This window comes from Oncorhynchus mykiss, chromosome 15 (assembly GCF_057628025.1).
Source record: "Oncorhynchus mykiss isolate SJ-2025 chromosome 15, ASM5762802v1, whole genome shotgun sequence".
Classification (NCBI taxonomy): Eukaryota; Metazoa; Chordata; class Actinopteri; order Salmoniformes; family Salmonidae; genus Oncorhynchus; species Oncorhynchus mykiss.
Genome location: NC_143036.1, coordinates 21,515,328 through 21,537,443, shown reverse-complemented (window position 1 = coordinate 21,537,443; position 22,116 = coordinate 21,515,328). Strand labels below are relative to the sequence as shown.

The 22,116-nt window shown below is 42.0% G+C and overlaps 1 protein-coding gene across 4 annotated transcripts; it reads right to left on the bottom strand.

The window, feature by feature from the left end:
* Nucleotides 1-5,207: 5,207 nt before the first annotated feature.
* Nucleotides 5,208-22,031, bottom strand: pabpn1 (poly(A) binding protein, nuclear 1). Of its 4 annotated transcripts, none has more exons than XM_036944046.2 (7): nt 21,024-22,031; nt 19,259-19,367; nt 17,492-17,559; nt 17,130-17,236; nt 15,875-15,962; nt 15,090-15,244; nt 5,208-6,673 (listed from the first exon to the last, which is right to left on the bottom strand). In XM_036944046.2, exons 1-7 carry the CDS (start codon nt 21,168-21,170, stop codon nt 6,634-6,636), a joined length of 714 nt encoding a protein of 237 aa, XP_036799941.1. In that variant the 5' UTR covers nt 21,171-22,031; the 3' UTR covers nt 5,208-6,633. The 4 variants fall into 4 exon arrangements, with proteins under 4 accessions (XP_036799941.1, XP_036799938.1, XP_090055690.1 ...); XM_036944043.2 differs by having other exon boundaries at nt 5,208-5,788; nt 21,024-21,788; XM_090199564.1 differs by lacking the exon at nt 21,024-22,031 and adding an exon at nt 20,639-20,822.
* Nucleotides 22,032-22,116: the final 85 nt, after the last annotated feature.

Below are 22,116 nucleotides of genomic sequence, written 5' to 3'. Positions count from 1 at the left end.
GTGTTTTTTTTTTCTTCGATATTATCATTAGTCCTTGTTAGTCCTTGTTTGACAGTCAGTCCTGTGTGCATTTCAAGATGATGCTCCAAAACATTTGAATATGCAAATTTCCCCCCATTTCGAATTCACAGGGCAGATATGTTTTCCTTATTGGGCATCAATGGTGACTGGTTAAGCCACACTTTCTGGACAAGGGATTTTTATTTAAAACAATGCCATTTAAGGACAATCAAACATGGTCTAATAGAATATGGTTAAACATTTATCCAAACTGAATTCACTCTTGCTCAAATTCAAGAGAATTGTTGAATTACATTAACTCATCTACTGCCCATTTTGTAACATAAGAGGCTATTGGATAGATAATTTTAAATTGAAAAAAAAAAACACAATCCACGGTCGCTGTGGCAGACAAAATACAAAAGTTAAATTTTTTGCAGAAGCAGCACTATCAGTAATTGCATTAAATATTTCCAGTTTTAGCGGAGACAACTAGCAAATTAGTTTCACAGCACCTTACATGTATACATACACTTCCTTAGTCACCCCGTTCACTCTGTCCAGTTTGAAATGTAGTGGAGACCATCGAACCTGGGCTTTCTGTTAGAGGTCATAGGTGAGCTTTTTCACGAGGAAGAAAGTCAATCCACATTTTAAATGTAGGAGAGGAATTAAAGCCCACAGTAACAGAATACATTTTTGCCATAGTATGTGATAAACACTTTCTCTCACATTTTCATTAAGATGATTGAGACACGGGCTCAAACTGTACATTAACATATTTTCTGTGCAGCAGTATGTATAGATTGCCAAAATTGGGTCATCTCTACAACTCCAATACATGCATATAAGTTCCACTTTCAGAGATACGTAATTTACAATCAGGAGAAATTTCGAATTTTATGGCATCTTTACTTCCAAGTATTTGATAGTTTCTTCCTAAGCTAATAAAACTTAATTCACTGCTTAAGGTTTATTTTACATATAACACGTACATGGTATGCTCCACAAATACAAAAATGCAATTTGCCTTGAAGTAAAATGTGTAAATTGTCATTCTAACTCTGAGGGTGTTAGGCACCGCATCTTAATAAGGGCGCTGGAAAAGATCAAGGTCACTGTTTCTTGTCTGTCCTATCCATGTTCACGAAGCATAGTCCTGCCTTTCAGGAAGAAGCTTTTACTCTTTTTGCCAAAATCAAGCATAAAAGTAGAAACTAGCGATTTAAAAAAACAGCAGCATGCCAACTTTAAACAATATCTTAACTGCCATCGATAAGAAACAATACTGTGCAGCCGTATTCATTGACCTGGCCAAGGCTTTCGACTCTGTCAATCACCACATCCTCATCGGCAGACTCGATAGCCTTGGTTTCTCAAATGATTGCCTCGCCTGGTTCACCAAATATTTCACTGATAGAGTTCAGTGTGTCAAATCGGAGGGCCTGTTGTCCGGGCCTCTGGCAGTCTCTATTGGGGTGCCACAGGGTTCAATTCTTGGACCGTCTCTCTTCTCTGTATACATCAATGATGTCGCTCTTGCTGCTGTTGAGTCTCTGATCCACCTCTACGCAGACGACACCATTCTGTATACTTCTGGCCCTTCTTTTGACTCTGTGTTAACAACCCTCCAGACGAGCTTCAATGCCATACAACTATCCTTCCGTGGCCTCCAATGGCTCTTAAATACAAGTAAAACTAAATGCATGCTCTTCAACCGATCGCTGCCTGCACCTGCCCGCCCGTCCAACATCACTACTCTGGACGGTTCTGTCTTAGAATATGTGGACAACTACAAATACCTAGGTGTCTGGTTTGACTGTAAACCCTCCTTCCAGACTCACATCAAACATCTCCAATCCAAAGTTAAATCTAGAATTGGCTTCCTATATCGCAACAAAGCCTCCTTCACTCATGCTGCCAAACATACCCTTGTAAAACTGACCATCCTACTGATCCTCGACTTCGGCAACGTCATTTACAAAATAGCCTCCAATACCCTACTCAATAAATTGGATGCAGTCTATCACAGTGCCATCCGCTTTGTCACCAAAGCCCCATATACTACCCATCACTGCGACCTGTACGCTCTCGTTGACTGGCCCTCGCTCCATACTCGTCGCCAAACCCACTGGCTCCAGGTCATCTACAAGACCCTGCTAGGTAAAGTCCCCCCTTATCTCACCTCGCTGGTCACCATAGCAGCACCCACCTGTAGCACGCACTCCTGCAGGTAAATCTCTCTGGTCACCCCAAAACCAATTCTTACTTTGGCCGCCTTGCCTTCCAGTTCTCTGCTGCTGACTGGAACGAACTGCAAAAATCTCTGAAACTGGAAACACTTATCCCCCTCACTAGCTTTAAGCAACAGCTGTCAGAGCAGTTCACAGATTACTGCACCTGTACATAGACCATCTATAATTTAGCCCAAACAACTACCTCTTACCCTACTGCATTCATTTATTTATTTTGCTCCTTTGCACCCCCATTATTTCTATCTTTACTTTGCACATTCTTCCACTGCAAATCTACCATTCCAGTGTTTAAAAAAAAAAAAAAGTATTTCAATTCTTGCTATATTGTATTTACTTTGCCACCATGGCCTTTTTTGCTTTTACCTCCCTTATCTCACCTCATTTGCTCACATTGTATATAGACTAATTTGCTACTGTATTATTGACTGTATGTTTGTTTTACTCCATGTGTAACTCTGTGTTGTTGTACGTGTCGAACTGCTTTGGCTAGGTCGCAATTGTAAATGAGAACTTGTTCTCAACTTGCCTACCTGGTTAAATAAAGGTGAAATAAATAAACTAATGTAATAGATTTGTTTGCCAGCACAAGTCTAGATAGCGCTAGCTGTATTATACATACAACAGGGAAGTTCCAGTCTGCTAGGTGTATCTCTACAGCATGGGCATATATCTGGGTGACTAGACATCCCCCCATGCATGCACTTGATCAAAATATGACTAATTCAATATTGCACCATCCCATTCTCTGGGCTCTGCAATCATAACCAGTAGTATATACCAGGAATAATGAAACATTCACTAAACACCCATTATTAATCTATGAATTATGACCACTGGTGTCTTTATAGATTATTTTTAAATGTATTTCATCGTTCAATCTTGCCAAATCATATTCTGTAGGAGGATTTAATATGAATTTAAAGTATTTTGACATTTATATGGATCGGGTCATAAACATCTGAGGTTAAACGTAGGCTAAATCTGGCATGAGCTTATTCCCACACTTTACAATACCTCTGTTGCAGTGGTTTTAGGTAGTCTGCGTATTTGCGTTTTCCTCCATCGCGACACTGCTTCCCAGTTGAAGAGCTTGTGATTTCTATGCAGCACCATGCGCCTTCCGAAAAGTACCCCTCATCTTTAGAAGATGCCCTTCTGGAGGCATGCAGCCAGTCGTTATTCCCCCATTTTGGCCTATTTGCCAAATGAAGTGCAGAGCATGCATGATGTGTGCAACTCATCACTCCAACAAATGTGAACATTTAATTATTCCTTCATTCAAGTCAGTCATCCATTGTCATGTGTCTGAATGGCAATAGGAACTAAATCAAAGAGAATGGAAGTTATTCATGTCTATTGAAATCCATGTGTGTATTCAAAATTATCAAAAAGTTCGTTAGTCTATCATTTTAATAATTCAAAGTTTAATTTAGGCCTATTCAAATAAAATTGTAGGCATTGCAATTTTGCTATTATTTTGGGTACTGGTGTCTTGACGAATAACAACTTAATTTGTGTTTAACTTTTTATTATAGACCCTAGCTCACAGGCCTCTAAATAATTGAGAAAAACCGTTGAAAAAGCACATGTAGTGGCTGACAGTGAAAACAAATCTGGCAATAATAGGATCGTCTTGACCATGTGTGACCGCTTGGCTATTTAGCCCAGTTCAGGTTTTTGCCAAGACTTCATATTTTGTTTTCTCATGTATTGATATAGCCTCTGCGTGGTGGGGTTGTGCAATGCACTTTCTTGGTTACTACTAATGCAAACGGCTATAACAAGCCCACATACAGTGGAATTCACAAATACAAAATGCCTCATTTAAGCCCTAGTTTTTGCTCCCAAATATTGGAAAGTGTGATTCATCAGGTTACATGATCACCACACCAACCTACGCAGCTATAAAATGATGCAATTATATGGCCATTAACAGCATGGCATATTTATAGTGGAATAGGCTTAGCCTAAATCATATGTACTTTCTTTTTTGCAGCTCAGGCGGTTATTCTAGAAACTGCTCTTCTGTCTTAATAGTATAATTCGCATAGGTAATTTGCTTAACAAGACCCAAGCCTATACTACGCCATCTACTGGTATAACATCGTTATTCAATGCCATTCTAAAACAAGCTCTAGCCTTATTTTGAAAATGAAAACCGGAAGCTGCAAAGCAACTAGCTTCTACGCTAGTTGCTTGACTAGCTAACTTCGCTTAGCTACGTTCGGTTCATGTCATTTGCAGATGCCACATTCCTGACACGTTTGTACGTATAAAAATTATGTAAACAAGTAAAGGGAGACGTAAAGTAATAATTGAACGTGTAACATCAAAATGTTAGTTCATAGGGTTTGTACGTTTACGTTTCACGCATTGCTTTTCTTACGCTCCTAACAATTTCGGTATGTTCAACTTTTGGCAGCTATCTGGCGCCATCATGTTCTGCCCAGCGTCCTCAGCCACACATACGCAATTCAAATGCCTGGCGACTCGTTACAACTTCAGTTTTATGCACGACATGATTATATTAATTGTGTTACCAACAAAAGGCGGTATTAATTGTATTTTTTCATGTTGGGATCTAAATCCAGCCGAGAACACCACAGCGAGATTATACTACTTTTGCTACAATCGCTAGGGTCTCCCGTTTCATATGCGGTATTGTAAACGAAGTTGTGAGGATCACAGGCAGAGGAAATGGATCCTTTGTCTGGATACGACAAAATGTGACGTGACGCATTGCAAATGTAATTTCACATACTGCATCTCAGATTAAAGCGGAGGACGGCATGTGAAGCGGAACAACCAGGGCCTTAACCGAGAGCACAGAAATGTATGTTGCGCCATTCAGATCGGTTCGCCATTCAAATGTCGGTTTGAACCCGTCTTGAACCGCTTAAGTACACCAAAATGCTTTGCAACTCTTGGAGAGAAAAAAAAAAATCAAACATGTAATTTTTTACAGTCTTTATTTTTTTTTCTAATTACAGACTTATGGGTTAAAAATAAAAAAGCTAAAGTTTTTTTTTTTTAAACCCACTCCTTTTTCCAAAAACCAATCCCCTCCACACAAACCCACCCCCCTTAAAATAAAAGCTCCACTCTTTAATGAATTACTTTAGCCCCTGTGCCACTGTCCGAAACGGGGCCAGGGCCCTGGTCCCCTACCCCTCCGCCCCTTCTCTGGTCCCCCACCGCCCCTTCTCTGGTCCCATCTTTCTCACTCTCCCAACTAAAACAGCTGCTGTCATCTTGACATTAACTCACTCTATAAATATGTGTGGTGGTTGGTTGTGTAGTGTCTGCAAAGTGTGTGGGCCTAGTGTGTGTGTGTGTGTAAGACAGCTCAACGCTTGTTGTAGTAAATGCCCCCTGCGGTAGCCCTGTGATCGCCCTGGCCCCCTCCCCCCCACACAGAAAGGATGGGGTGAGTGTGCATAGCAGGAGCAGTGAGAGAGAGAGACCCTGCCGAGACATTGGGGGGCGCCGCGGCCACCGGAGCAGGGGTTGTCAGCCTCCACTGGTCCTGAAACCTGAAACGACAAGAAGTGGTCTAATATACAGAGAGAGGAGAGGGGGAGAAAGAAGAGGGACACGGAGAGGAGGTGAAGGACATGGAGATGAGGTGAAGGACAAATGGGAGGAGAAGCAGCACAGAAAGGCAGAGGGGTGCAAGGAGGGGGAAAAAGTACCAGACCCACAAAATAAAGTAAAGTTGGCAGAGCTCTGGCCATGCTTTCTTGGGGTGAATGCCATGGGCTAAAATGAGATTACATTTATTTATTTACCCACTGAAAGGCAATCGCTGTCAGATACTGAAAACAAGAGAGCATGGGATGGAACCAAAGGGAGATGGTAACAAAAGTGATGAGTTAAAGGATGGAACAGGGTAAGTGGCAACTGGTCAGCGAGACAAGGGAATATGAGAACTCCAATACCACAACCTAAAAAATTAACATTTTTGCTATTGGAAGTTTCACATGTACGGTACATAAAAAAAAGCAAAAAAGATTGACTTATCCTCGATGTTTGCTTTTCAAATGTAAGCATTTGGGGGCTGTGTTGGCTGTGACCCTCACACCCAGACAAAGGAGACACATCTGCAGCCTGAGATAACATCTTCTCAAAAGAAATGCCACCAAATCTCCCCAACGGCCATCATATACCTTACCAGGGTGACCGCACCAACTCCGCACACGCACGCTCACACACAATCGCACACTGCGGCCAGTTTGTCTGTCCAGGATATATTTATATATATTTTTTGTCTTTTTTTTTGTCTTTTTTCTTCTCAGGGTTCCTTCCTTTATTGGGGGACTTTTTTCATTCTTTTTTTTGTATGGGGACAAGGAGGTGATAGTAAGGGTGTTTGGGGGTATTAGTAAGGGGAATACCACGATGTTGTTCGCCCTCGGCCCCTGGAAAAGAGAGAGAAAAAGAGGGTGAGTTTCTTGGCTTAAAAAGACAGACACCAATTTTAGGTGTCAAGTGTGTGTATGTGTGCAGGTAGAAAGGGGGCCTGGTGAGATCTCAATCCTTCAGGGAGACTGGGGGGGTGCATAAAGATTTTAATGTATACCATCTTAATGGCATTGTGCCTTTGATAAGTGTTGAATTACCACAATTTCAATTAAGAATAATTGACCGTACAGAAAGAAGCTGAAATCAGCTTTGTCAACAGTAAAATGTGTAATTCTCAGATTATACAGGACTATAAAAATAATAGGGGTGTGGGGACAGTGAGGCACTCGCTCTCCCTCTTTCTCTCTCTCTCTCCTCTTTCTCTCTGTTGAGAGCAGCTCCTGAGGTCACTGTTGGGAGAGAACCTGAGAACAGCAGCCTCCAACCCACCCCACAAACCCTCCCAACAGAATGACAGACACACTAGAACAGTCCTTCACATGCTATAGGACAGGCCACATACATACAGCATGCAGACAGACTCGACTGACCCATTCTCCTGACAACCTGGACCATCTCAACACAGACACAGCCAGCATCAAAATCAAATCACACATTGCTTTTCCATTCTTCACACATCACCACCGTCAGACCCAGGCATCCAGTGCCCACAAACACAGGGGTCACACTAAAGCAGAAACCACTGGTTAGAATGCTGAAGTCAAAATCAGGCTGCAGGAATGAACCCTCCATTCCGGAAGTGAAGGCAGTGGGTGGGACTGCCTGGCCAAGTGGCCATCTAGCCTATGTATTTGATGCACCAATGTGTAGTTAACAATCAAGTTGGTTTTAGCAACAAGACAAAGCACCTGCACTCTCCCCATAGTGGGCAAACCACTACTGGGTTAGCCCATCTCTGGGTAATATGTATGAGCCCAACCTGGTCTCAGAATTTTGTATTATTCTGTACATAAATTCAAGATGCTCCATTTAGTATGTATTAAATTTGTGGATGTTCATCGCCCATTTCATATGATGTAATTCATAACATACAGTACCAGTCAAAAGTTGACTCATTCCAGGGTTTTTCCTTAAATTGTTTACTATTTTCCACATTGTAGAATAATAGTAAAGACATCAAAACTATGAAATAACACATGGAATCATGTATTAACCAAGAAAGTGTTAAATCAAAATATATTTTACATTTAGGATTCTTAAAAGTAGCCACCCGTTTGCCTTGACAGCTTTGCACACTCTTGGCATTCTCTCAACCAGCAAATGTATGATATTACGAATTCTAGCTAGTGGCTAACGTTAGCTAGGCTAGGGGTTAAGTTTAGGAGTTAGGTTAAAGGGTTACGGTCAGCTAAAACAGTTAAAGTTATAGCTAACATGCTAAGTAATAGAAAAGTTGCTAATTAGCTCAAATGATCTGTGATGAGATTTGAACTCGCAACCTATGGGTTGCTAGACGTTTGCGATTTATGTATTATGTAACCATATTAAAAATGTAACATATCATACTAATTTGAGTGTCCCGGTTTTACCTTTACTATATTATGTGTAGTCTATGAGACCAGGCTGATGAGCTATCTATCAGAGTGCATGGGGCATGAGATTCTGACTAGACCAAAATCATTTTCAATCACATAATTTCCAAATCACGCCATCCTACTAATTGTCTTAAATAGGACTTTGCAGATACTTTTTTTTTGCCCGGCTAAAATATGCTATCAGTGATTGTTGATTGACAATCATATCAGCAGCTCCCACAGAGGGGACAAATAAGGTACTACAGATGACCAACAGATACCATTAGTCTAGATGAATGGCAAGGTTGGTCCATTGGTCAGAATCTCATTGCATGTCAGTTGGTGAGGATGCTCAGTTTGATTGCTCTGCAGCCCTCAGTCTCAGCAATACATATTGAACAGGACATGGGCCCAGAGACAGAGCTCACCACCGTGAGCGCTCAATGAGTCATCATGGGAACCCCCTCTCACCTCACACTGAGAGACACAGCAGGACACACACTCCAGGGAGACACACCAGACTCCCAGTGCACAGAGCTTTGATCCACTCCAGGTTTTACATACATAGGGGGTAGGCTTTTGTATGGATTGAAAACAAATACAGATTGCAGGGATGTTGCTTTGGAAAGGTCACAGGCAAAAGACAGCTCTGGAGCAGCTGCACCAGGTTAACATACAGGATGGATATATTATATTCCTCTGAACACAGTGCACCTGTCTCCTAACAGTGAATCATTAGAACAACATCTAGTTAACTGAGAGGAAAAGTACAGCAGGAAAACTAATACTATACAAATATACACACGCGCCAATTAATGTTTAAGCAACAATGCTAACGCGTCTACCTAGAGAACTTATAGAAGCCATTCATGGTACACTAAAGGCACCCATTTGCATTTAAAACGTACATGGCATCTTAATTGTCCTTAAGGTCGCGTCAACATTCTAAAATGGAGTCCAACCATTAACACCGAACAAATGAAAACAAAACCAGGCAAGTCACTCTTTGCCTGTCACCTTTTTAAGTATTAATGACCAGCACTATGGGAGAGATGCTCACTCACAGACAGTATGTATACGTAATGTATGTCCAAGTCGTACAAAGAGCCTGCCACGCATACATGTACAGCCTGGGAGGATCGCACTGCCGTGCACTGAGAGTTTGGCTGCCTCCTCTGAAACGGTTGTAGGTGGTGCATGCAACAAGACCGCTCCACACTGACTGACCCATCTGACTCCCTCCACCAGTCTCGCTTACCTTTCCACTCACCATTACCCCACTCTAAAAAGGGAACCTCTCCTCCACTGTCCTCTGGATACACACCTTCACTGATTTTGCTGGAATGATGTTCAGCAATGCTAGCCAACGCTTCAGTCCCCTCCCACTATAGGCAGGCTTATAGACGTTCAGTGCCTATAGCAACAGTCTATACCCCCCTTGGATTTCTTCACATTTTATTGTGTTACGAAGTGGGATTAACATATTTTTTAATTATACATTTGTCAATCTACACAATATACTCTGTCAAAAAGCAAAAATCTAACTTTTTAAAGATGAAAATTAAAACAAATACAGTGCCTTGCGAAAGTATTCGGCCCCCTTGAACTTTGCGACCTTTTGCCACATTTCAGGCTTCAAACATAAAGATATAAAACTGTATTTTTTTGTGAAGAATCAACAACAAGTGGGACACAATCATGAAGTGGAACGACATTTATTGGATATTTCAAACTTGTTTAACAAATTAAAAACTGAAAAATTGGGCGTGCAAAATTATTCAGCCCCTTTACTTTCAGTGCAGCAAACTCTCCAGAAGTTCAGTGAGGATCTCTGAATGATCCAATGTTGACCTAAATGACTAATGATGATAAATACACCTGTGTGTAATCAAGTCTCCGTATAAATGCACCTGCACTGTGATAGTCTCAGAGGTCCGTTAAAAGCGCAGAGAGCATCATGAAGAACAAGGAACACACCAGGCAGGTCCGAGATACTGTTGTGAAGAAGTTTAAAGCCGGATTTGGATACAAAAAGATTTCCCAAGCTTTTGCTGCGATTACAGCTGTAAGTCGCTTGGGGTATGTCTCTTTCAGTTTTGCACATCGAGAGACTGACATTTTTTCCCATTACTCCTTGCAAAACAGCTCGAGCTCAGTGAGGTTGGATGGAGAGCATTTGTGAACAGCAGTTTTCAGTTCTTTCAGTTCTTTCCACAGATTCTCGATTGGATTCAGGTCTGGACTTTGACTTGGCCATTCTAACACCTGGATATGTTTATTTTTGAACCATTCCATTGTAGATTTTGCTTTATGTTTTGGATCATTGTCTTGTTGGAAGACAAATCTCCGTCCCAGTCTCAGGTCTTTTGCAGACTCCATCAGGTTTTCTCCCAGAATGGTCCTGTTTTTGGCTCCATCCATCTTCCCATCAATTTTAACCATCTTCCAGCTGAAGAAAAGCAGGCCCAAACCATGATGCTGCCACCACCATGTTTGACAGTGGGGATGGTGTGTTCAGCTGTGTTGCTTTTACGCCAAACATAACGTTTTGCATTGTTGCCAAAAAGTTCAATTTTGGTTTCATCTGACCAGAGCACCTTCTTCCACATGTTTGGTGTGTCTCCCAGGTGGCTTGTGGCAAACTTTAAACTACACTTTTTATGGATATCTTTAAGAAATGATTTGTGCAATATACGACTGATTGTTGTCCTATGGACAGAGTCTCCCACCTCAGCTGTAGATCTCTGCAGTTCATCCAGAGTGATAATGGGCCTCTTGGCTGCATCTCTGATCAGTCTTCTCCTTGTATGAGCTGAAAGTTTAGAGGGACGGCCAGGTCTTGGTAGATTTGCAGTGGTCTGATACTCCTTCCATTTCAATATTATCGCTTGCACAGTGCTCCTTGGGATGTTTAAAGCTTGGGAAATCTTTTTGTATCCAAATCCGGCTTTAAACTTCTTCACAACAGTATCTCGGACCTGCCTGGTGTGTTCCTTGTTCTTCATGATGCTCTCTGCGCTTTTAACGGACCTCTGAGACTATCACAGTACAGGTGCATTTATACGGAGACTTGATTACACACAGGTGGATTGTATTTATCATCATTAGTCATTTAGGTCAACATTGGATCATTCAGAGATCCTCACTGAACTTCTGGAGAGAGTTTGCTGCACTGAAAGTAAAGGGGCTGAATAATTTTGCACGCCCAATTTTCCAGTTTTTGATTTGTTAAAAAAGTTTGAAATATCCAATAAATGTCGTTCCACTTCATGATTGTGTCCCACTTGTTGTTGATTCTTCACAAAAAAATACAGTTTTATATCTTTATGTTTGAAGCCTGAAATGTGGCAAAAGGTCGCAAAGATCAAGGGGGCCGAATACTTTCGCAAGGCACTGTATATCTTGAAATGGACAACACCTTTGGCAGCGATTACAGCTGGGTACATGAGTCATTGAGTCATTTAGCAGACACTTATCAAGAGTGACTTACAGGAGAAATTATGGTTGTGCCTTGCTCAAGGGCAAATATTTTTCACCAAGTTGGCTTGGGGATTCAAACCAGCAACCTTTCAGTTACTTGCCCAACCCTCTTAATCACAAGGCTACCTGGGTAAGTCTCATAAGAGCTAGAGCTAGACTTAAATCAGCTTGAAAGTCTAACTCAGCTACTCAGGAAGAGTCACACTTCTTGGTTAGCAACTCCAGTGTAGATTTGGCTGTGTGTTGTCAGTTATGGTCATGCTGAAAGGTGAATTCCTCTTGCAGTGTCTGGTGTAAAGCAGACTGAACCACGTTTTCCTCTAGTATTTTGCCTGTGCTTACCTACAAGAGCGGCCTACAATTAAAAAATAAAATTGCATCCCATAACATTTTAACATGGAAATAGCGGTTTTATCATTCAGCCTATAGTAGCAGCCAATATGTGGTGTTCAATGTAGGCCCACATTCCATGAGATGTGAAAAAAAATACAAAGGCAGGGCTTGATATTACCCTGTCTGTTTAGCCACTTGTCCTTCAGACAAGGTGACTGAAAATGCGTTGTTTGAGGCAAGAAACCACTTTACAAGGGCTCCAGTGGCGCAGCGGTCTAAGGCACTGCATCTCAGTGCAAGAGGGGGTCACTACAGTCCGTTTCAAATCTAAGCTGAATCACATCCGGCCGTGATTGGGAGTCCCATAGGGCGGCGCACAATCGGCCGTGTTGCAACTAAGAATTTTCTTAACTGACTTGCCTAGTTAAAGAAATAAAATGCATTATTCCCATACCATTATTATAGAGAATCAGACAAACTATGCTACCCTTTGCCTATTTCGCTTTTACAAGACAGTCTCAAAATACAACACTGCCCCTTTAAGAGTTACAAAAAATCTCTCGACCTGACTCGCTTTTCTAAGATGGCTAGAAATGTAAACATTTTGTGCTCTTGTAGGAAGCAACCACTCCCCATTGTTGACTAAAAATTGGCTATAACTGGGATAAAAACTCACTAACTAGCAAAGGATATCAACAAAACTTGCACAGGTGGCTACATGCAGCGCTTGCTTTGATCTCAAAACAAGCTCAGCAACTCATGACCGCTCATGCTGTAAACACAGTCGAGAGAGCGAGAGCGAGAGAGAGATATATATATATAAATAATTTCACCCCAATTTTGTGATATCAAAATTGGTAGTGAGTCTTGTCCCGTCGCTGCAACTCCCCTATGGACCCGGGAGAGGTGAAGGTCAAGAGCCATGTGTCCTAAAACACGACCCTGCCAAGCCGCACTGCTTCTTGACACACTGCTCGCTTAACCCGGAAGCCAGCCATGCCAATGTGTCAGAGGAAACATTATCCAGCTTGCAACTGAAGTCAGCTTGCAGGCACCCGGCCCACCACAAGAGTGCGATGGGACAAGTATATCCCGGCCGGCCAAACCCTCTCCTAACCCGGACGACACTGAGCCAATTGTGCGCCGCCTCATGGGTCTTCTTTTTACAGCTGGCTGTGACACAGCCTGGGATCGAACCCAGGTCTGTAGTGACACCTCAAGCACTGCAGTGCCTTAAACCGCAGTGCCATTTGGGAGTTCCTTGCAATAGAATCCTACGCCAATGCGCTCTACCTACAAGAAAATCTCTCGCACAGATTGTTTGGCATACTAAGTCTTGCATAGTTTGTTTTGTTTCAGTATGTTAGATTGAAAGTGGCTAATATTAGGGCCTCCCGAGTCTAGCACAATTCCCACAGTAGAACGAAACGTTGATAGTGTTAAAAGGGTTAAACTCTAAAAAGTTGAGTAGTTCAATGCGCTCAATACTGTAACATGCTGACCACACCGCTCGCGCTGCAAAATACAGTGCCTTGCGAAAGTATTCGGCCCCCTTGAACTTTGCGACCTTTTGCCACATTTCAGGCTTCAAACAAAGATATAAAACTGTTTTTTTTTTGTGAAGAATCAACAACAATTTGTTGATTTGTTAAAAAAGTTTGAAATATCCAATAAATGTCGTTCCACTTCATGATTGTGTCCCACTTGTTGATTCTTCACAAAAAAATACAGTTTTATATCTTTATGTTTGAAGCCTGAAATGTGGCAAAAGGTTACAAAGTTCAAGGGGGCCGAATACTTTCGCAAGGCACTGTAAATGTATGCACACATGTTATTCAATCATTGCACCCACACTGCTCACGAGCTTCTGTATGGGCAGGTGCTAAAATAGAACTTTGTTCTATTTGTGGCGCTCAGCAAGTCCTGCCTCTCCCATTTCCTCATTGGTTTTTAAGAGCATATATCCACATGGGTGATTGGAAGATGAACTGAAGTCCACATTCAGTTCATCTGTGGTAATGCGCCGTAAAGTTGGTTGCCAACCGCCGTATAAAGTCCAAAGAAGAAAAAGAAGGAGAGATTACAAAAAACTAATAGGTTTTACCGCTTATTATGAACTGTCAGAGTAGAGGACCTTGTGCATTTCAGGTATAATAAACAACCCAATGTTAATATCCCAGGACAAATTAGCTAGTAACAGCAAGCTAGCTAGCTACATTTCCATATGTGTTTAATGCTTTTCGACCTGTCCCCAGGTTCAGAGTTTGTTTTTGATATTTCAACCTGCGTGTCCTGATCACTTCTGGTGTGGCGGGACAAAATAAACATGCGGACGTGCATGCGGTTTGGTCAGCATATAAATCGCTCTTGATAAGCGCATTTGCTAAATGACTAAAATGTGAACATTTAAATTTTTTTGTAAAAATCCTGTTTAGCACCTTCAGGTGCTACACATTTTTATTCTACAACGACTATATTTTTGTCATTTCATTTTTATTCCTTTGTAAAAGTGTAGAATTGTATTTTCACTGACATTATGGAGTATTGTGTAGATCAATGAAATGTTTTTATTAAATCTATTTCAATCCCACTTTGTAACACAACAAAATGTGAAAGACTGGTGTAGACTTTCTATAGGCACTGTACCTTCAATGATTCTCTATACACCCAGTTTCAACCACCAGCCTATAGACAGACACCTGATGGCCCCACTGAGTCTAGGGCAGGAGCATGTTTAGAATTGAGCATACTCTCTCCTCAGTACTCTCTTCACTGCACATTCTGAAGCCAGGTCAGAAAACCAACACTAGCACCTGCCCCTTCAGTGTTTGCGCTACCAAATTACTTACACCAATTCGGTGCTTTAAGATCTGCAAACAGTGTGTGGGGGGGGGTTTGGCTTCAGGCTTTACCGTGTCCTCACTGCCCACCATCTCCCGCTCTGCTCATCCTCACTTCCTCCATAATCTCACTAATTCTACCGCCTTTCAACTCACTCTCCCTCACTTTTCCATACTCTTCCCCTCCCCCAGGTAATGGCCAGCTGTCTCTCAGTCTCAGGGTATGAGTGTTCCGGGGTGCTCACCTGAAGGCCCGTCCTCTGCCTCTGGGCGGTGTGTAGCCACTGTAGTAACGTGCGCGCGACGGGTTAAAGTTCCCTCCTCGTGAGCGGAAGCGGGCCCGAGGAAACCCGCGGTCTGTGGTGCTGATACCTGGCCTGTTTGTTCTCTTCACACCCACCTGACAAGATCAAGACAGGGGAAACCGGAAACCACAGGTTAGACAATAGCACAGGGGCCACAGAGTTCAGAAGGGTACAGGGGTCAGTCCCATTTAACACCCAGTTAACGTAGGAAATGGAACTGAAATTCAGTTCATACAGAAATTGCTCAGAATTTAGATTTTCCCCATTTCTTTACATAATTTGAAACGGAATTGACTGTGACAGTAGCTAGGTTTCCATCCAATTGGCGACAGATTTTCATACAAATATTCTAAAATCTGCATAAAAACAATGAACGCAAATCAGAGATTTGTTTCCATCAAACTGACTTGCTGCGGACAAAAAAAGGCTGTGCGTGATGATGTCGTACAAAGGCGCATCAAACTCCTCACCATGCACTTTCACCACCCTGGGAAGTTCATAACTTAATTAATCTATAACCTAATAAACTGTAGTCATAGTGGGAGGACCACACAGCATATCGCGTGACTCCCAAGTTTACTTCAAAATGGTTATTATATCAATATTTGCACATAAATATCTGTAGTTGCCATGGCAGGCATGACTTTTTCCCCCAACATGTACTTTACTCGCATACAAAAAGGTTGAATGGAAACCTGGTTTATGAAACAGTGTTGCGTCCTCACCTTAATCTGCCTTCCTCTGAACAGAGACTCGTCCAATGCCATGGCCGTCCTCACAGACTCCTTGTCTGAAAACTCGATATAGGCAAACCTGCAACAGCAGCAGAAATACAAGAGCGTCATGAAGCACTAAAATCAGAGCACAAATCACTGAACAATCGTGGACACCTCTTTTCAATAATTCCCTAATAATGACAATAACATGTGCGATGAGCAACAGTTTAGCAACCTGATCATCATCATCCTAACTGGTTTCTCTCATACACAAATACAAGCTTTAGAAAATAACTCCAGGCTATTAGAATAAGCAGTTACTTTCAATGAACTAAAAGTAACACTACTGAGACCTGAATCAAACAGAATAATATTAGCTAGTATAATTGCATTACTTTAAGTGGAAAGGGAATGATAAAAGCTTTTATACTAGTCATGAATTGTACATGGTTATAAAATGGACATGGGCACTTGAGTGAGCTAGACCACCATGTCAGTAAAGAAATCCTCTGTGCTGCAGTCCAAGTCATCTCTATAGAAAGTTAGGGCAATGTGGTTTCAGTCTTTTGAGAGAGCCACTTTCTCCTCCGTAGCTGTTGCTAAGTGATAGACACTTCTGCATTGTGCTGTTTATTTCTGATAGTTTTCAAAAAAAATGCAGATATGCAATTTGTTGACACCCCCCAACACCACACTCTGAAGGTCTAACCAAGCAAGCACCTACAGACTGGGTCAATGAGCAATGTGGCAAAAATAATGGGTCGGCTGAACACAGATCTGTAACCTTACAAGCTGAAATTCCCAAATGTATCTATTCAATAATGGATTCATGCGAATCAGTGCCACACAAATATTTTTAACCTTTATTTAAACAGGAAGATCCCATTGAGGTAAAGGCCTGCATGTACAAAATCATACAAATTCAAAACATGACGATCAGACGTGTGAGCATGTAGATGATCTTGAGGCTGAAAGTCTTAACTCTAGATCACACTGCTCTAGATAACTAGGACAATGTATTTACTTAACTGTGAATAAAGATGCACTAATTCTCTAACCCGCACATGGAATGTCGGCAATTACCCTCTGGGATGCCGAGAGGGTATAGCTGGTAAAATGTTGTCTACACAATCTTTAGGGTAGAGGCTGTAAACATCTTATTTACTCTAGATGACTGATAGAAGAACGCTGCATAGTGTACTCACAGGTCTGTAAGTGAAAGAGCACTACTGCAAATGGAGGGAATGAGGGTGTAGGCATTTACCCTTTGGGATGCCCTGTGAACTTGTCACACAGGATGGTGACTCTGTTGACGGAGCCGCAACCGTGGAAGTGGGCTTCTAGCTCCTCCGCCGTGGCGCCGTAATCAACCTGTCCACAGAGAGGGAGAACAGTGAGATACCGCTGACAATGACTAGTCAATTCCGCAATACAGAATCAACTCAGTGCTAAACTCCAAATTAAGGTTTTTGCATTCAAAGTAGTGTGAAATCGTGCATGATGTCAATTTGAAACTCTGCTACACTCATCATATGATAGAATCATCTTGAACACCTAACCAGGTGAATTCCACATACACCCAAAATAGAAACACCATCTGAGGTTAAGGAGAGGGTGAAGCCTTACGTTTCCAACATAGATAGATCTCGCGTCAGCTTCCATTTTCTCCTCGATGGACATGATGACGGGACCGGCTAGAGCAAAATTGAGACAAATTTATATACACTACCGTTCAAAAGTTTGGGGTCACTTAGAAGTGTCCTTGTTTTCCATGAAAACATAAATGAAATGAGGTGCAAAATGAATAGGAAATAGTCAAGACAAGGTTATAAATAATGATTTTGAATTGAAATAATTGTGTCCTTCAAACTTTGCTTTCGTCAAAGAATCCTCCGTTTGCAGCAATTACACCCATGCAGACCTTTGGCATTCTAGTTATCAATTTGTTGAGGTAATCTGAAGAGATATCAACCCATACATCCTGAAGCACCTCCCACAAGTTGGATTGGCTTGATGGGCACTTCTTACGTATCATATGGTCAAGCTGCTCCCACAACAGCTCAATAGGGCTGAGATTATAGATAGGGAAGAAGCAGTCAGCTGGTATTCTAAATAGTTATTGCCTAGTTTGGAGCTGTGCTTTGGGTCATTGTCCTGTCGTAGGAGGAAATGGTCTCCAATTAAGAGCCGTCCACAGGGTATGGCGTTGCAAAATGGAGTGATAGCCTTCCTTCTTCAAGACCCCTTTTATCCTGTACCACCAGCAAAGCACCCCCAGACCATCACATTGCCTCCACCATGCTTGACAGATGGCGTCAAGCACTCCCCCAGCATCTTTTCAATGTCTCACGAATGCACTTTGTGATCCGAACACCTCAAACTTAGATTTGTCTGTCCATAACACTTTGTTTCCAATCTTCCTCTGTCCAGTATCTGTGTTATTTTGCCCATCTTAAGCTTTTCTTTTCATTGGCCAGTCTGAGATATGGCTTTCTTTGCAACTGCCTAGAATGCCAGCATCCCGGTGTCTCTTCACTGTTGACGTTGAAACTGTTGTTTTGCGGGTACTACTTAATGAAGCTGCCAGTTGAGGACTTGTGAGGCACCTGTTTCTCAAACTACACACTAATGTACTTGTCCTCTTGCTTAGTTGTGCACCGGGGCCTCCCACTCCTCTTTCTATTCTGGTTAGAGACAGTTTGCGCTGTTCTGTGAAGGTAGTAGTACACAGCATTGTACGAGATGTTCAGTTTCTTGGCAATTTCTCGTATGGAATGGCCTTAATGTCACAGAACAATAGACTGACGAGTTTCAGAAGAAAGGTCTTTGTTTCTGGCCAATTTGAGCCTGTAATTGAACCCACAAATGCTGATGCTCCAGATACAAAAAAGACCAGTTTTATTGCTTCTTTAAATCAGCACAACAGTTTTCAGCTGTGGGTAACATAATTGCAAAAGTGTTTTCCAATAATCAATTAGCCTTTTATAATGATTAACTTGGATGAGCTAACACAACCATGCCATTGGAACACAGGCGTGATGGTTGCTGATAATGGGCCTCTGTACGCCCATATAGATTTATCCTTTTAATTATTATTTTTATTTTTTTAGCTTCAATAGTCATTTACAACATCTACACTGTATTTCTGATCAATGTTATTTTAATGGGATTTTTTTTGTTGCTTTTCTTTCAAAAACAAGGACATTTCTAAGTGACCCCAAACTTTTGAACGGTAGTGTATATTTGGAAGGGTTTGATATGAATTCATCTCTGTCTTGAAGCTGCTCTGGAAACTTCAGTGAAATACAAAAATCAGTCGGTCTTCTCAAACAGTAATTTTTGGGAGACAATTTCCGAGGCACCTTATCACTCTTTCTTCCCAAATAAACTCACCTGGTGGAGGGCTAAGATTCATCTGTTTCTCCACCTCGTTCTGTAACTCCTTCAGCTTTTCTGCTTCCTCCTCCATCTCTCGCACCCGAGCTTTGATCGCCTCCAGCTCCTGATAATAAATAAATCAATACATCAATACTCATCAATTGCAACACACACCACACTAGTCAGCAGGCTTGACAGACATCATGGGAAGAAAACAAAAAAGAATGTACCAAATAAATTATTTAATCGTATTCATCCATGCCGTGCAAGCGCATGACACACTTGGCAGTTCAGTAGCCTAAGATGACCCTGTTCCTGCACTAGCTGCTGAGTGGAACAGGCTCGCAGCACATGACCATTGGCCCGGGGTCTTTGTATCAGGCTTCACCATTCATTTCACAGATTGCTCGCTCAGCAAGAATCCCCACCGCCCCAGTGATGGCCAATAAGACAGTGGTGCCATACATCCTGTTGGGAGGGATCCCTTATTGGGTTTAGGCCTCCTTGACATTGCTGCATTGCAGCGCAGTGGGAGTTGCTCCAAATCCATCCTGGACTACTGACACAATTTGCATTGCAGGTTAATCCATTCCAGGTCTTGGGGATGTCTTGCATGGCCCCATTGATCATAACAACCAATAGACAAATTCAACAGCTTCAAGAGGAAACAGTGAAATTCCTGGAAACTACATGGCTTATTTGATTCGGTGATGACTGGCTGCATTTTGTCGCATATTTAGTGTAGTCTCTTCCCTCCTGAAAATATCGAAGGATGCAAGCCCAGCCCTAAAAAAAATACCGCACCCCCAGTCTCGTGCTTACATAATTGCTTTCGAACACATTCATGCCAAAGACCACTATCACACATGCATATACAAATCAGAAACATTGTAGATAACATAAATGCAAGCCAACAGCTTTAATGTGAGTATTTTCAAACCGCATCTTTGCACACTACCACAGTAATATTCATTACCCACTAATTTATCAAGAGATAATACCTACTTATAATAGTCAAAATTACATGTTTAAAAATGCTTGCGTTTCGCAAGTCATTCAATGACTTTACTGGAAGAATAAACATGCGTGTCAGGTGCATGTCTGCAACATCCCAATTATTAGCAAGCCAACTACCATTATCTCGTCGGCTCCCTCCCACTAACGTTATATCCAGCCCAAATATCCATAAATCCCTACTACAACAGAGCAAGTGCAGCATACTTTTCTGCGAGCATTTTAGCTATATAACAGTTAGATAGATAGTCAAAACATTAAAGCTTTTTTACTAGTCATCACTTAAATTTTCACGGAGTTGACGATCATGTTCCGTATGCGCATCAGCGCTTCCATTACAGCAGCTGTCAGCGTATGAGAAAAGAAAGGAGGCGTGTTTACCGTGAGCTCTCGCAGTGTCTGCGGATGGACTCGCAATCCGGCGGCTAATGGCGGCCTGTCCTACCCTCGCCCCTGTCTACATCTCCGTATTGCATTTTTGCAAGGAATATTTTTTCTCCACTAGGTCGACAGCACTGGCGCAGAGAAACTACCAACGCTGCTGCGCCAACATGGCCGCCAAAATCACGCATGTCACCACACATTTCTACTGAGCCTCAATGTCGGATATCAACCATGAGATTTTTAAAAAAGACCACAGATAATAAAAATACAGCTGATTGCAGATTAAAATAACGCGTTTACACCCGCAATCTCTATCGTACAATACACATGTATTGTCTCAATTTGAGTGAGATTTTGGGCATAAACTATGCCCTTCACTTACCGGGTCCTCGATCGCGGCCTCTCCCTCCTCTAATCCAGGTTCCTCATCGCCAACACCCGGGTCTTCTAGTTCTGGGTGCCCTGGGTCTGAGTCCAGCAGAGATTCTTCCGTCATCCCTGAGTCCATTCCGTTACCGAACTCCGCCATCTCCCAATTCCGGTTTATCCGACGCGCCTCGTGGCTTAAACCAACGTTACAGGCCCCTACTCACACAGCGGGAGAGTGAGTGGGGCGAAAGAAAAAAAACGGCGGAAACCGCCGCTTAGGAAAGTTAAAACGTGAAATAAAAGGCCAGCTTCGACTCTAGCCACTGTCCGAACGGGTTCCAACTACAATTGCAAAGGCTACTTCAGTTGTGTGTGTGTATATCAAAGTTTCAGCGGAGAGCCTAACGTTACAGTTTATTTACATTAAGAAATATACATAACCTAAAATATTCTCTTCGCGAGTGCTGTGTCCTCAGTTCAGAAATGGAAGTCGGGGGTGGAGTTACGTACTGCGGGCGTAAACTCGCAATCTTATTACTCAATTAAGCATTGTAGACACACCTTCTACCGTTTTCGTTGTCGTCTATTGGATATATTACAGCACATTTATGCATTCTTACCAATTTCGCTTTTTCACTTCAAACTCTGATTCGATTAGAAGTATGTCAATCACAAAGCCCACCCATTTTGTCTTTCAACCGATGACTGAATTTTAATTAATTCTCTGCTCCTGCACGAGCACAGATAGAACAAATGAGACAGATATTTCACCGGATGTATAAATGTGAAGCATCCGCTTGGCATTTGCAAAAACGAAATATGTTATTGAGAGAAAGCACAGTGCCCAGCAACGAGAAAGATGGAACATTCTGCAAAATTTCTCATCGATTAAACGTTTGATCTCATTACAGTTTTCTGTTCCCAAAACTAGAATATGTTATGAACAGAGTGGACTAAGTCTTGTACACTTTACCTTTTGCGAATTTTTTTTTTAAATCACGTAAATTAGAACGAGTGCAATGGCGAATGAGTTATTGCACACGCGCACTTCACAGAGTAGGTGTTCCCTAACGGAAATAAACCGACGCATGCTAGAACGGGCCAAT